At 37.3% G+C, this 16,006-nt stretch overlaps 1 protein-coding gene across 1 annotated transcript in view; it reads left to right on the top strand.

The window, feature by feature from the left end:
• The window catches only part of SOS2 (SOS Ras/Rho guanine nucleotide exchange factor 2), a 110,706-nt gene extending 95,458 nt beyond the window's left edge, over window positions 1-15,248 (top strand). Inside the window, exons 20-23 of the mRNA XM_043984661.1 lie at window positions 6,158-6,419; window positions 9,908-9,949; window positions 11,230-11,339; window positions 13,496-15,248. Coding sequence (XP_043840596.1) covers window positions 6,158-6,419; window positions 9,908-9,949; window positions 11,230-11,339; window positions 13,496-14,002 — 921 coding nt within the window. The 3' untranslated portion in view covers window positions 14,003-15,248. The remainder of the gene's footprint in view (window positions 1-6,157; window positions 6,420-9,907; window positions 9,950-11,229; window positions 11,340-13,495) is intronic.
• Window positions 15,249-16,006: the final 758 nt, after the last annotated feature.

The following is a 16,006-nucleotide window of genomic DNA, read 5'->3' as shown; positions in this document are numbered from 1 at the left end:
AAATACTTGATCTCCTTGCCATTCAGAAAGACATAGTAGCCAAAAGCAATACTAGTTTAGCATATGGACTTATTTAAATAAATATGACCAAGGAAGATTCTGAACACCATCTGAAAATATTCAAATGGATCTATGATCTCTTCACTTTTTAGTTCCCTCAAATCATGCGGATTACAACCCATCTGTACCAGCCTGTGCTAAGCAAATTTTGTTCATATTCTTCTATAAATTTGCCACAAGAGCTCCACGCAACAAAAGGCCTTTGCTTTTGTCCAGCATCCAAAGGTACCAGTGGAGCACTCAAGTTGGCCACTAGTCATCTCTTACTCTTGTCATGTTATCAGTTCATCTTCTCTTCCTATCCTTCAATTTCTTGAGTATATCTTTTACTCCTGTTCTTTGGAATTCCTCATTAGTTATGTATTTTACTTCTCAGTAACATGTAGCAACACTGATAAAATGTTAGAATTGAAAAGATGGACCTTTGTTTTCATGGGAAACTTCAGCTTAGAAAAAAGATGTGTAGCTTCCTAAAATTCGTCCAGCTCATTCTCCTTCAGCTTAGAGCGTAGCTCATTGTCCATCTGCACAGTCTGTCCTGCATATTGTTGAACAAGCTCTGGGGTGTCTGTCCAAATTCTTGTTGAAGTCTAGACAATAGACATTCTTTGTTGATTTGGCCCTTCCTATGTGGACGGACAGACTAAACTCCTTTGAATAATTATAGATCTCTTCCAGGAGGTTCTGCAGGATCTTGGGGCTTGATGAAATCACCACAATGTCATCTGCAAACAGGAGCATCTGAAGGATCTCATCATCTTCATCTACAGGGAATCTCTCCTCAACCTGAATTCTGCACTGGATTTCCTCTGTCTTTGGCAAGCGAGCCTCTCCCTAGTTTTGGCTTTGCCTGAGGCAAGGTCATTGAATAGAGTTATTTTCTCTTCTTATTTCTTTCCAGGGAGTCCCGAATGATCTTAATGTATGGATGGGAGTCTGTAAGGCAGTGTGTTTTTCTGCTGAGTCAAATGGCTTTTTTTTTTTTTTGGGTGGGGGCACAATTTACAAACAGTAAATACAATGAAATCTTATATTCCTGACATCTTTCACTGAATTGTGAGGTGGTAACATTGTCCATTGTTCAATGTGACTTTCAAGCATATTGCCTACTGGTGCCCTCATCAAGGATACCCTCAGTTCATTTACAAATGATCCTTAAGGGAATTTTGCATAAATGGGAGAGTAAGTCTGTGACTGGTAATTATTGTTTTCTCAGCTACCTTTCTATGGTATTAATAAGGTCTGGAAATATTTCCATGTAGTTAATATCTCCCTCTCATTCAAATACCTTGAATGTTGGTCTTTCAGTATTCTCATGGTGATAGCACCGTCAGCAGAGATCTCTTCTGTATAATACTTCATTCAACTTCTTTTTCTGTCTTTGTTCTCTAGCTCCTTGTTAGGGCCCACATGTGAAGATTCCTTTATGGAGAAAATAACTTTTCAAAATGTTTTTTGCAAATCTTTTCTGTGTTTATTCTGTTTTTAGTTCTTTTTCCATTTTCATCATGAAATGTCTTTGGGACATATGTACATAATTATCTCGCCTAGTTTCTTTAAAATTAATTCCTCACAAATACCAACAAAGATGGTAGAATAGGCAGAAACAGTGCAGCCTAGCCCTCTCCTGCAACTATTCCAGCAATGATCAAGGAAAGAAGGAGGAAGGGTTGTGCAGAAGCCACTTCACACCAGCCCTGAGAGCCTATTGTTAAATTTCCAGTGTAAACATTTATACTTCCAAAATTGGCAGATCAGGGCTTGATTTATTGTTTTGTTTGTTGTTTAGTCTTAAGAGAAGGATGGAGAAATTGTTAATGATGTAGATTAAACTTAAAAGTTTGTTATGCATATTTTTTTTCCCAGAGAGACAGATGTTAAACACAGGCACACTGCTGGGTAGAGGGCACTTATTACCACACAGAATTAGAGTGTTCAAGAAGACCATAAAATTAAAGAGGAAGGAGGGGAATGGGCATCATTTGAACTTTATTTTCATCCAAACTAAAGGATAAACACACACACACAGGGAAACGAGAAGAAATTGGGAAAAGGGAGAGATGAATAGTAAGAAAGGTAGACTCAGGGAGGGGAAAATACCTTTCAAAAAAACCCTTCCAGACCCCAAGATGGATTATGAAAGGGATTTTAAAAGAAAGAATAAGAATCTGATTGGTGTCTGGGCAAAGGGAAAAAAAGGAGAGGGGAATGGAAACAGATTGCATCAAGAATACAATGTTAGTCCTGTGCATACTCCTCTGTCATCACCCTCTTCTTTATAGAAAGGGAGAAGGGAAGGTAAAAAGAGGACAGTGTATGAGAAGAGAATGGAAGGAAATATACCATAATTATCACTGTGAATGTGATGAATGCCTCCATAAAATGGAAGACTACAGGGGCAGCTAGGTGGCGCAGTGGATAGAGCACCGGCCCTGGAGTCAGGAGTACCTGAGTTCAAATCTGGGCTCAGACACTTAACACTTACTAGCTGTGTGACCCTGGGCAAGTCACTTAACCCCAATTGCCTCACTTTAAAAAAAAAAAAAGGAAGACTACAGCAGAATGGATTAGAAAACTCGATTGAACAATAGGTTGTTTAGAAAAACACTTAAAGATTCACATAGAGTTAAAACAAAGGTTGAAGTAAACTCTGTTTTGCTTCATCTAAACTCAAAAAGTCATGGGTAGGGGCAGCTAGGTGGCATAATGGATAGTGCACCAGCCCCTGGATTCAGGAGGACCTGAGTTCAAATCTGGCCTCAGACCCTTGACACTTACTAGCTGTGTGACCTTGGGCAAGTCACTTAATCCCAATTGCCTCACCAAAAAAAAAAAAGGCAAAAAGTCATGGGTAGCAATTAGGATCTCAGGCAAGACAAAAGCAAAAATAGACTTGGTTAAAAGAGATTAATAGGGAAATAACATGCTGAAAAATACTATAGAAACTTAATTCATATCAATACCAGTTGACATAGCATCTAATTTATTAAAGTAAAAGTTAAATTATGAATAGAATTAGTAAAACTGTAATAGTTGGGAACCTCTATGTAACCCCTTTCATTCCTAGACAGATCTAACAAAAATAAAGTAAGAAAGAAATTAAGAACTTGAATAGAATATTAGAAAAGTCAGATATGATAGATCTCTGGTGATTAATTACTGAGTGAGAATAGAAGGAGTTATATATCTCAGGTGTACATGGCACCTTCATAAAAATTATCCATATATTAAAGCCTCACAAACACATGCAGAAAAGCTGAAATATTATACATCCTTTACTAATTATAATTCAATTAAAATTATTTTCAATAAATGATTAGAGAAAGAAGAAAAAACTGGAGACAACTTAATCCTGAAAACTGATGAGTCAGAAATGAAATCATAATTTCATCAAAGTATAACATATATCTGAGTCTCAGAGGTCATCAAATTCAACCCTGAACCAGGATCCTTTCTTTGGTCTTGGAACCAATGCTCTTTTCTCTGTAGCACTTTCAGCTATTCGAAGAAATGAGCATTTTGGGAAGTGATATGGTTTACCAAGAGAACCCTTAGGATTGGACAAAAAAGTTATTCAAACAATATTGTCAGTAAAGCAGCAGCATATAAAAAACTTAACAAATCTCTGTGATTTGCATATATTGCCATCAAATTCAGAAGGAAAAGAGAAAAAGGAAATCCTTTCAAAATAATTAGGGAATGTTTAAAATAACAGAGATTCTACCCATAAAGACACAGAAAGGAAGTATTTATGAGTACAATTCCAAAACGCTTTACAAAAATAAATACAAATAATTGGAGAGTTTTCAACTTCTGGTGTTTGGGTTGTGCCAATAAAATAAAATTCCAAGGCTATCTACATTAATTTACAGAGGCAGTGCCATACCTTTTAAACTACCATAGAGTTATTTTATGAAACTAGAAAAGATAACAACAAAATTCATTTGAAAGAAGAAAAGACCAAGAATCTCAATGAAAATTAGGGACAGAAGCATATTGTTTCACAAATCCAGGGATTCTAAATACTTAGGTAAGGACTCAGAAAAAAAAAACTGCTGGGGAAACTAGAAATCAGTCTGACAGAAATTAGCAACATCTTACCATAAACTATGATAAGCTTAAAATGGATACATGACCTGTATATAAGAAGTCATGTCATAAACAAATTAGAGGAATAGAGGAGGAGATAAACTTTTACAATTTTAGATAGGAAAAGAGCTTTGACCAACCAAGGGATAGAAAGAAGGTAATAGGAGATAAAATGGATTATTTTGATTACTTAAAATTGAATAATTTTAAAAACAACATAATTAGAATTAGAAGGGAAGAAACAGTTAAATGGGGAAAATATTTGCAGCAAATTTTTCTGTTATAAATGTTATCCAAAATATCTAGGATCTAGGGGGAATTGAGATAAATATTTAAAAACAATCATTAAATGGACATAGGATATGAACAGAGGCAAGCTATCAACAACTATAAGAAGAGGGGGCGGCTAGGTGGCGCAGTGGATAAAGCATTGACCCTGGATTCAGGAGGACCTGAGTTCAAATCTGGCCTCAGATACTTGACACATACTGACAAGGATAACCCAAAAAAGAAAGTGACAATTGATGGATGGACTATGGTAGGAAAGGTACACTAAATACACTGCTGGTGGAGCTGTGAATTGGTTCAGTCATTTCTGGAAAACAATTTGGTACAACACTCAAAAAATCACTCAACTCTGCCAGCCTTTTGATCCAGCAATACTGTTCATAGGCATATACCTCAAAGAGATCCTTCCATAAAAAAGGAAAGTATTCATTTGGGTTTTCTTGAGAAATTCTAGCAACAATTTTTACTCTTCTCTATACAGACACAGCCATTACCCTAGTTCAGCCAGTTAAGTGGTTAACCTGCAACTGGTGAATGGCAGAACAAATGTTGATATATTAATATAATGGAATATGATTAAAATAGCTAATTTTCATATAGCACTTGAAAGTTTGCGAAGTTCTTTTATTCCATTTATTTTCACAACAACCCTGTGAGACAGGTGCTATTATTATTATCCCCATTTTATAAAGTGAGGCAGACAGGGGTAAAGTGATTTTCCCAGGGTCACACAGTGAGTAAGTGTCTGATGCTGGATTAGAACTTGGGTTTTCCTGACTCCATGCCTAACAGTCTTTCCCCTCTGCCATATCCTTCACTCTCATGTAACTCCTTTTTAGAGCAATACATTTCCTCCATGTTAGCTCTAGCATCACTTTCAGTGAATCAACAAGCGTTCCATTTGACTTTGCCCTCTAGCTATTCCCTTACCATCTGCTGCTGTGCCCACATCTTACTGCCCCTATCCCTCTTGCTTTCCACCTCTTGTCCTGGGAATATTAAGTGCTTCTGGAAAAGAAGCACATCAATTGATTCACCTTCCCTGGAACTTCCCAAACCAAAACACTGTTAACTGGCCACTGTGCCTATATATATATATTGTCTCCCTCAACTGAAATGTAAATTCTTTGAGTGTGAGAACTGTCTTGCTAGAGTTTAGTACAGTGCTTGACATATAAGTGGGTTTTTTTGGTGGGGGCGGGGTTTGTGAGGCAATTGGGGTTAAGTGACTTGCCCAGGGTCACACAGCTAGTAAGTGTCAAGTGTCTGAGGCCGAATTTGAACTCAGTACCTCCTGAATCCAGGGCCGGTGTTCTATGCACTGTGCCACCTAGCTGCCCCCATATAAGTTCTTAATAAATTCATTCCATCAGGCTTTTTCCACATGAACTACTATAAAGCTGTTTCCACATGAACTACTATAAAGCTGTTTCCCTCATCTTGCACTTGTACTTTTGGATGATGTTAAGCTAATAATGTGAGAGCAATTTTGTTCACAAAACTTGAGGGAATTTTACTTCTGTGGTGTGAAAAGTGATGGTCGCCTTATATTCAATCCTATATTGAATTTGAACTAATAGCATCGAGTGAAATTTCAAATATTGTGTTACACTGTTTTCAAGTTAGGATGGTAGTATTCTTTCAACTCATTTTTCTAATGCTGTTTTATTTTTTTAAAAAATAATTGCTTAGTAATGTTACTTATGTTTGCTTTTCCCAGCCTAGAAAAACAACTTTCTCCTTAAAATCTCCTGGTATAAGGCCACATGCTGGCAGACATGGATCTACTTCAGGCACTTTACGTGGTCATCCAATGCCATTAGAAAGAGAACCATGTAAAATAAGCTTTAGTCGGATAAATGAAGCTGAACATGAATCTGCGGCATCAGCACCAACATCTCCAAATACGCCATCTACCCCACCAGTCTCTGCTTCTTCAGACCTTAGTGTATTTTTAGATATAGATCTTAACAGTTCTTACGGTAAGTGCTGCTAATAGACGCTTGGAAAAAGGGGTGGTGGTTGTTGTTTAAACAGTGACCTGACATTACATTTTATTTAGAAACTAAAAGATGAATATAGTATTTTGAAAAGTAGAATCAAAATGTTAAAGTTAATGATTATTACAGAAGTGGAAAACTTACTTTTGTAATTAAGTTCATGCGTATTAGAACATTTAAATAGAAGAAACCTAATGTTCAAGAAAACATCTTACATAGTTTGAGCTAATTTTAGAATTTAGTATATTATTTGTCTGATTTCCATAAATTACTCTATGTGTATACAATATAAAAGTGAAGTAGCTATATTATAATTCCTTAACTATACTCCAGAGCCCTTATCTTCGCCACTTGGTAACCTCATCATCTTTAATGAGTTCAGTTATCATCTCTCTGCAGAATATCCTGTCCTATAGTCTCTCCTGAGCTCTCTAATACCACATCATCAATTGCTTAATGAACATTATAAATTGAAATAGGTGCATATAAAATACATACAAAAGGTGGTCTCAGGGTAAGGGGCACGCTCATATAATTGACCTTCTGTGGAAGGTTGCATTTGAGCTGAGTCTTAAAGAAAGCTGTGGAAAAGTGAGGAGAGAATAACATTCCAGGCATGAGGGATAGCCAATCCAAAGACATAGAGATGGAATATCATATGTGAAGACTCACAGGAGGAGAATATGACTAGACTGGACAAGAATAAATTCATAAGGACTATAAAGGTAGGAAAGGCCTTTAAAAGCAAGTGATTAGAGAAAGAAGATTAGAGAATGAAGATGATAGTAGGGACAGTGTGGATGGGATCAAGAGTCCATATAGGGGGGCAGCTAGGTAGCACAGTGGATAAAGCACTGGCCTTGGATTCAGTAGGACCTCAGTTCAAATCTCGCCTCAGACACTTGACACTTAGTAGCTGTGTGACCCTGGGCAAGTCACTTAACCCCAATTGCCTCACCCCACCCCCCCAAAAAAGAGTATATTATAGGGAGACTGGTCTTGGCCAGAAGGGCCACCTTCAGAGGCTGAAGTGAAGTAAGAGTTAATGTGGCAGTAATATTAGAGCAGAGGTTCTTAACCTTTTTGTGGGTCATGATCTCCTTGGGCAGGCTGGTGAAGCCTATGAATCCTCCTCAGAATAATGTTTTAAAATGCATAAAATAAAATATGTAGCAGTTGTGGTCTGGCTCACTCCCAGAGCTAGGTAGGTCACATCTGCCCCTCAGGGTTCTAAGGCACCCTGAGTACTTCCCAGGAAGAGGATGCTGCTTCTATAATGCCAGTGGCCCAAGTTCCCACTGGCTGTGTTTCCGCCATTCTTAGGTGCTAGTGAATAGTACCCTGGTTCCATTTAGCCATCAATTAACTTTTATATATTAAAAAAATTTTTTTTTTTTGGTGGGACTATGGGGGTTAAGTGACTTGCCAAGGGTCACACAGCTAGTAGGTGTCAAGTGTCTGAGGCCGGATTTGAACTCAGGTACTCCTGACTCCAGGGCTGGTGCTTTATCCATTGCGCCACCTAGCTGCTCCCTTTTTAAATTATATTTTAATTTTTTTTTTTCATCAATTAACTTTTACAGAAGGATATTTATTTTGAAGGTATAATAAGAACAAAAATTTCCCTTCAGTACCTCAGGGATATATTCTCCTTGGTACCACCTCACTCTTTGGGAAGAGCGGGCTTACTCTTAATGCAGTCCCTCCATAACTGGTTCCACCAAGTTCACATTTGTATGTGGCGTAACTGCCAGTTGAGTCCTTATATCAGTCCCCCAGGGGCTGTGTCTCTTTATGCTCCTTGGAATATCAATGATGTACTAGCTGCATATTGAAACTGGAGTGCCCTCCTGCCTTTCAGAACTCACCAGGTCAGAAACTCCAGTCCCTTTGCCTAAAATAGAAAGGAACAGGGGGCAGCTAGGTGGCGCAGTGGATAGAGCACCGGCCCTGGAGTCAGGAGTACCTGAGTTCAAATCCAGCCTCAGACACTTAACACTTACTAGCTGTGTGACCCTGGGCAAGTCACTTAACCCTAATTGCCTCACTAAAAAAAAAAAAAATAGAAAGGAACAGACACAGAGACTAAGGACTGAGACCTTTTCACAGGGCTATATGACCTCAGAAAGAAGAAAGGCCCTCAGCCTCTCCCTTTATGACATTGCCTTTCATTGGATGCCATGAGTGAAGGAGTCATAGAGATTCCCCAAGAATGCAGCTGAAGAGAACTGAGTGAAGAAAGGTGACAGAAGTCAGCTAAGACCTTTTGAATGCCTCCACATCCAGAGTTTCCCATTCACCACATATTAAGCCTATTAGAACTAGTTTCTGTGCATCCTCCACTCCCCTTATATATCTTCACAACTCTGGCACAAGCAGACTCCTCTCTGATTGGAGAGGTCATTTAAGGCACTCAGTGCCTATATAGGCCAGACCTCCCATTACAAATAAATAGAACTACAAAGGAAATGAATTATATTAAAATACAATTATCAAAATGTTTACAAACAGATTCACAGACCCCAGGATAAGAACCCATTTATTAGAGGTATATAAAGCGGGGATGAGAAAAGAGGAAGCTAGTAATGAATGATGTCAGTTTTGTGTGTGAAATATGACACCAAGTTCTAAGTTGAGAGGGATGGAGGGAAGGATTTCCCAGGAATGTTTGAGGAGAGAAGAAGTGGAACAGTTGCTATAGTGAATGGGATAGTTGTTGCCCTTATTCCCTCTCACCTAGACTATTGAAATAGTGTCCTCATTAATTGGTTGCTCTGCCTCAAGTCTTTCCACACTCTAAGCTATCCTCCTTATAGTTCCCAAGTTATTTTCCTAAATTATAGGTCTAACCATGTCTGTTCTACTCAGTAAACTCCCTCTGACCTCTAAATCAAGTAAATTTCCTTTGTCATTCAAAGCCTTCCACATAAGCTTTTACAAACCCCAAGTTTTGACCATCCTGAAATTTTTACTGTTGATCATATACAAACTCTCATCTCTGTGCCTGTGTACTTGCTATCCCCTGGATGCCCAGAATAACTCCCTCCTTCTCCTCTCTTTGTTGTTTCCTCCAATCCCAGCTAAAGCACCACCTTCTATTCGATGCCTTTCTTGATTTCCCCCTCAAAAATTGCCTTGTCTTTATTTTGTATGTGTGCTCACATATATACATGTGTGCTATGCAATGTATGTATATGACATGCACTTACATGAGTATGTACAGACAAACATATGTGTGTATATACACACACGTGTATTTGTGTAGCTTGTCTCCCTGATAGAATGTGAACTCATTTTTGTTTTCATATCTTCAGTGCTCAGCATAGTGTCTAGTATATTATAGGTCCTGAATAAGTGCTTTTTTTCTTTTTTCTTTTTTGTGAATAAGTGCTTTTTGATTGATTAATGTCTAATGTTCATTTGATATATTCTGTTTCTTTTCAAATCTTTTTTCTCTCTCATTTTAACAGGAAGCAACAGCATCTTTGCCCCAGTGGTCTTACCGCATTCAAGTGAGTATATATATATATATGCATACCTGTACTACATCCTGGAATAATCTAAAGATTTTCATATTTTAAATATGGTTTTACATACCCTAAAAGGTTAAATCAGTGTGGCTATCAAAATAAATATATTCATTTGGATATTATAGATATTATATTATAAATATTATATTTGTATTTGAAAGTTTAAAAAAATAAAATGAAGTTCAAACTGTACAAACAAGTAAAATTTAATGTAGACCCACTGCATACAACTAGTTGTATTCAATTAATGTATTGATAGATTTTATATTTATGATAAATTTTCCTAGAATTATACCAACTATGAGTTGCATAAAAGTGGAATCAAATATATCTACAAGGAAATATAAGATTAGAAAGGAAAATGGGCCAGGTGGTTAGCTAGTTAGAGGGAAAACAGATGGCCAGCCAGAATCATGTACTGGTACCAATAAAATGTGTCCTAAAGGAATCACATCAGGTACATCCTCTTTAACAGTTACAGAAGGACATGGAGAAGAATTTTACAGAATGAGAAGGAATGAATGAATTGTAGTCTGCACTGGTGAAGGAAATATTCACGTATATGAGAACTTTCAAAATACCAACGTATGCCTAATTTATAAATACATTCTAGTGTTCATTTATAAGTTGGTTGTTTTGGAGTTCAGAATACATTTACCCACAGCAGAAACAACATTTTAAATGATGGTTAAATTTTATCCTTTTTGTTCACAAATGCTAATTTAACTGGGTTCATATAATTGTAGCTGAAATGGAATAATGATTTACCCTTTATAACCTCACCACTGTTTATGAAATTGTTTCTGTAGGGAAATCTCTTCTGAGGCCAGTTTGGTGTATATGAAAACTCACTGTCCTTCAAACATTTTGTGGGTACCTGTGCAGTGCCACCACCCCCTGCCCAATAGTAGTGACTCACAAGCAAGAAAAGGAAACCAAGAACCCTGGAAATAATACTCATTCTCTGGAAAGGGTTCAGTGTCCCCACTGTGGAAGAGCTTTTTGGATAGAATTTATTATGAGAAAATGACAATCTCTTAAATTCATAATCAGTGTTAAATAGCACTATTATGAATTGTGTAAATATATGAGAAATTTTTTATATCTTGGTAAATAAAACTTTTGCTATATCTTCATTAACAAATAACAGTAATATAATTCAACAGTGTTGTGAGCTTTTTTTCAATTTAAAATTAATGTTTTAAGGAGATAATTTTCCTCTCTTATTATTTATGGCTAAGTTGATATTTTCCTTTTTTTAGAATCTTTCTTCAGTTCATGTGGTAGTTTACATAAATTAAGTGAAGAGCCACTGGTTCCTCCTCCTCTTCCTCCTCGTAAAAAGTTTGATCAAGACGTTTCAACTTCTAAGGTATTCAACAGCATTTTGGTTTTCAACACATTGCTAATACAAAGAGCCTACTACACTGAGCTTGCTCTAGACCTTCTCTTTCCTTCAAGCCTTCCATACTGTCCCCTCTCTCTCCTCCTTTCAGCTGAAGACTTTGCTTCAGAACTTACTTAGAAAATAGAAGCCATTTTCCATGAGCTCTCTCTGCGTCATCTCAGTACCTTATGACCCCTTGATATCATTTTCAGCTTCATTTTCTGCTGCTTTACTTCAATCTCTGTTTTGAAAAGATGAATCTTCTCCCCACTAAGACTAACATTGCTCCTGTTTTCTCTTATCTTCTGGAGCAGATTGCCCTTACAGTAGTCATATTCTCTCTCCTCTCTCCTCTCTTCTCTCCCTTCCCTCTCTCCACACACAAACACACACATATATATATATCTGTATGTGTATGTATATGTAGGTATATATATATGTGTGTGTGTATATGTATATGCATGTATATATCCAGCCTCTCTTTCTCTCCAGTCTCTCCACATATATTGGTATATACTCTGTATATACTGTTTTTTTCTCCTTGCTGGCTATGCATATTCCTAAGCCTCTTGAATTTCTTAAAGGGAAAACAACAATAGAAATCTATTAGATCATGCCATGCCTTCAGGCTACTCTCTTCTAGCTCTCTTCCCTAGCAAAGACAAAATGCTAGAAAAAGCTGTCTATACTGGTTGTTTTCACTTCTTCTTCTCTCACTCAATTTCAGCTCTTTGCAGTCTGTCTTCTGGCTTCATAACTCAGCTAAGAACTCCTCTCTCCAAAGTTACTAGTGGTTTTTTACTTGCCAAATCTGATGACCTTTTTTCAGTTCGAATCCTTTATGACACTTATGCAACATTTGACACAGTTTACCACCTTCCTGTGTAAATTCATCCTCTCCGGATATTCATGCTCTCTTGGCTCTCCTATCCTTCTAAGTCTCCTTTTAAAAAAAAAACGACAAAACTTTTTGGGGCAGCTAGGTGGCACAATGGATAAAGCACTGGCCCTGGATTCAGGAGGACCTAAGTTCAAATCTGGCCTCAGACACTTGAGACTTACTAACTATGTGACCCTGGGCAAGTCACTTAACCCTCATTGCCCAGCAAAAAAAAAAAACACAACAAAAAACTTGTTTTATTTTTTTTCCTCAGCTCCTTTAGTGGTTCACCATAAATTTCATGCCCCCAAACTCGGGGTATAGCCCCTAGCTCTATCCCAGGTCCTATTTTGTTCTTTCTCTATATTCTTATACTTCGTGCCAGCTTAGCTGCAGATTATGGGAAGGGGGAGAAGTGTATAAAGTTGAAAAAGGTTGGTTTGGGCTAGGTTATGAAAGGCTTTAGAAGCTGAAGTTGCTAAGTCTATATTTGGTGGCACCTGGTGCCATCAGCTGCTGTGGATGCCTCTGAAATCTTACATCTAGCCCTTGCCTGTCTCCTCTCTCATATCTACTATTGCCTTTTGAATATTTCAGAATAGATATGCCAAGAGAAGACAAACTCAATAGCACCTATAATCTTAAACTCAACAAGTCCAAATCAGAACTCATTATCTTTCTCACCAAGCTCAGCCCACTTCTAAGTTTCCCTTTTTCTTTTGAGGGTAGTCCAGCCACCTAGGTTCAAAATATTGGTGTTATCTTCAATTCCTTATTTTCATTCATAACTCATAATAAAAGGAGATACCTCGCAATGGGACCCTACACTTGGTCATCTCTTAAGAGCCTTTCCTTTTCTTGAATTCTGTGTATTATGTTTATTCATGTGCTGGTTCTGTCGTAAGTTACCTAGAACTAAGTTCACATCAATTCAGTCTTTATATATAAGTCAAGATATTTAGACATAAAATTATATATAGGAAAACCTGTTATTTTTATCCTGAAAGGTAATCACAAACTTGGTGTTTAAACCATACATTTTAGGAAGGGGAAAGGTAGGCTAGGAAAGGACTAGAAGTCCCGACCTGTGATTTCATTGGATAAAATCTCATTCTATCACATTTTAGTTTTTGAGACATAATAGAACTTATCTTTTGCCTTTTTTTCTATGTAGTAAAAATATTATAAATACTCTGATCAACAGTATAATGACTTTACAAATGAATGGTATGATTTATTGCATTTTTTTTTTAATTTTGAGGGAAACTTGAAATATGACGATGATCCTCCTGCTATTCCACCAAGGCAGCCACCACCTCCAAAGATAAAGCCTCGAGTTCCTGCTTACAGTGGTGCATTTGAAGGGCCTTTGCCTAGCCCACCACCACCACCCCCACGAGACCCTCTTCCTGAGACTCCTCCACCAGTACCACTTCGGCCTCCTGAACATTTCATAAACTATCCGTTTAATCTTCAGCCACCACCAATGGGACATAGTCACAGAGATCCGGATTGGTTCCGGGAAGCCAGTACATGTCCAAACTCACCAAATACTCCTCCAAGCACGCCCTCTCCAAGGGTGCCACGTCGATGTGTGCTCAGTTCTAGTCAAAACAATCTTGCTCATTCTCAAGCTCCCCCTATCCCACCAAGACAGAATTCAAGCCCTCACTTACCAAAACTGCCACCAAAGACTTACAAAAGAGATCTTTGTCAACCTCCTATGTACAGATTGTCATTGTTAGAACATGCAGAAACTCCTCAGTGACCTTAGCCATATTTAGTCATTGACACTGGAATAGTATTTGTAAAGTTCCTTTTTTATTTATTCAAAACAAGGCAAGGTATTTTAGTAGTTTTGCAAATAATTCTCTTATATAATTGCTAACTGATGAAATAAGCTTTCAAACATTGGGAAAATAAAATTGTTTTAAAGCACACAAGTTCTTCAGCATTGCCCTCAGGTGATTAGTAGCGTTACTGTGTCTTGGATCCTCAGTGCTACCAGTGATTAGGCCAGTATAAAAAAATGTGTATCTTGCAATGTATTTACATTAAATTAGTTTAACCATTGTTTGCACTGGAGAGAAAAAGACAGTGCAATTCTGGAATTTTTCAAATTTGACTTCTAGAGGCCTTTTTAAGAAAATGAATTTACACAAGTATAGGGATATAGTGTTACTCCTTTTTAAACTTTTTGGCTACTCACTTTCTAGTTTTATCTATATCTAGGAAAGTTGTGAATAATACCTACATGTTCTCAAAATCTTTAATGTCATGTCTTAAATGCCATTTTTGCTATTGATGACTAAAAAGAAAAATGGAATGAAAATCAAAACAAAGATATCAGAATGCACTGTTTTTATCATTTTGGCAGAGTATAAACAAAGATTACCCAGCCCACTGTGGGGGGGTGGGAAGGGAGGGTACAAAGCCTGTGTATCTTTAGCATGAATCTTTTTCAGATGTGCCTTTTTGTTTTGTCAGGCAGATGTCTTTAGCTAATGAATTGCCTGCTGTTTTGGAGAACAAAGCTAATATGCTATGTATGTAAAATTTTGTTTATATTGTATATTTACAGACAATGCTAATAACCTATATGAATTTAAGTGACTCAAGGCCTATAATGCAGTCTGCTACTTTGCAAATTCATACTGTTCAAAGGAAAGTTTTCAGTGGAATAGCAACCATGTCTTGCTTTCAAAACGTAATGACCTACTCTCTGAATCTCACTACATTTATTGTCATTTTTTAAAATCCTTTTTGAAGATTGGTAGTATTGAAGTCACCTTTATTAAACTTTTTAAACAGAAAAGTGAACATAACTTTTCTCTTACCGTTTTGACTACCTTGTTCAAATTGGTGAATGAATCTGTTTTAATGGTAGTACTACTGTAGCAGCACTTGTAAAGTGGCCAAAAGCCACGTTTTATTTACTGATCTGTGGTCTTTTACTGTGCTTTGTATCAGAGTTCTTAACAAGATTAATAAATCACCTCAGTCTTAATTTTTCAGAGATTTTTAAAATGTCTTTTCTTCATAAGGATGGATGAGACAAAAGGGAGAATAGTTATATATAAGTATTGTAATATGTATAAGAAGTTGGTCTTAAGTAATTGTTATTCAAATTACATAAAATTGTCAAAATTAATGATATTTTTATTTGACAGAAAAACTTTTTCTTCTAGATGGAAAGTTCCTGGGGCAGCTAGGTGGTGCAGTGGATAAAGCACCGGCCCTGGATTCAGGAGTACCTGGGTTCAAATCTGGCCTCAGACACTTGACACTTACTAACTGTGTGACCCTAGGCAAGTCACTTAACCGCCAATGCCCCACCCCCCCCCCCAAAAAAGATGGAAAGTTCCAGTATCCAGGTTTGTTTTTGTTTTAGCAATCAAAATCAAATGCAGGGGGCAGCTAGGTGGCACAGTGGATAAAACATCGGCCCTGGATTCAGGAGTACCTGAGTTCAAATCTGGCCTCAGACACTTGACACTTACTAGCTGTGTGACCTTGGGCAAGTCACTTAACCCCCACTGCCCCGAAACAAACAAACAAACAAAAAAATCAAATGCAAAGTGCAAACAAAAGGAGATGGGTAGATAATTATAAATTTCCCTTAGTAGGACATTGATGGTATGATAGAAGGAGATTTAAATTTGGAGTAAGAGAACTTTAGTTCAAGTTGCAGTTTTCCCCCCATCTGTATAACATTGAACATATCACTTAACTTGTCTGGGCCTCAGTTTCCTTACTTGTCAAAATGATGGTC

This window comes from Dromiciops gliroides, chromosome 2 (genome assembly GCF_019393635.1).
Source record: "Dromiciops gliroides isolate mDroGli1 chromosome 2, mDroGli1.pri, whole genome shotgun sequence".
In the NCBI taxonomy this organism is placed as follows: Eukaryota; Metazoa; Chordata; class Mammalia; order Microbiotheria; family Microbiotheriidae; genus Dromiciops; species Dromiciops gliroides.
The sequence above is the reverse complement of the archived record's forward strand: the minus strand, read 5'-3'. Positions and strand labels throughout refer to the sequence as shown.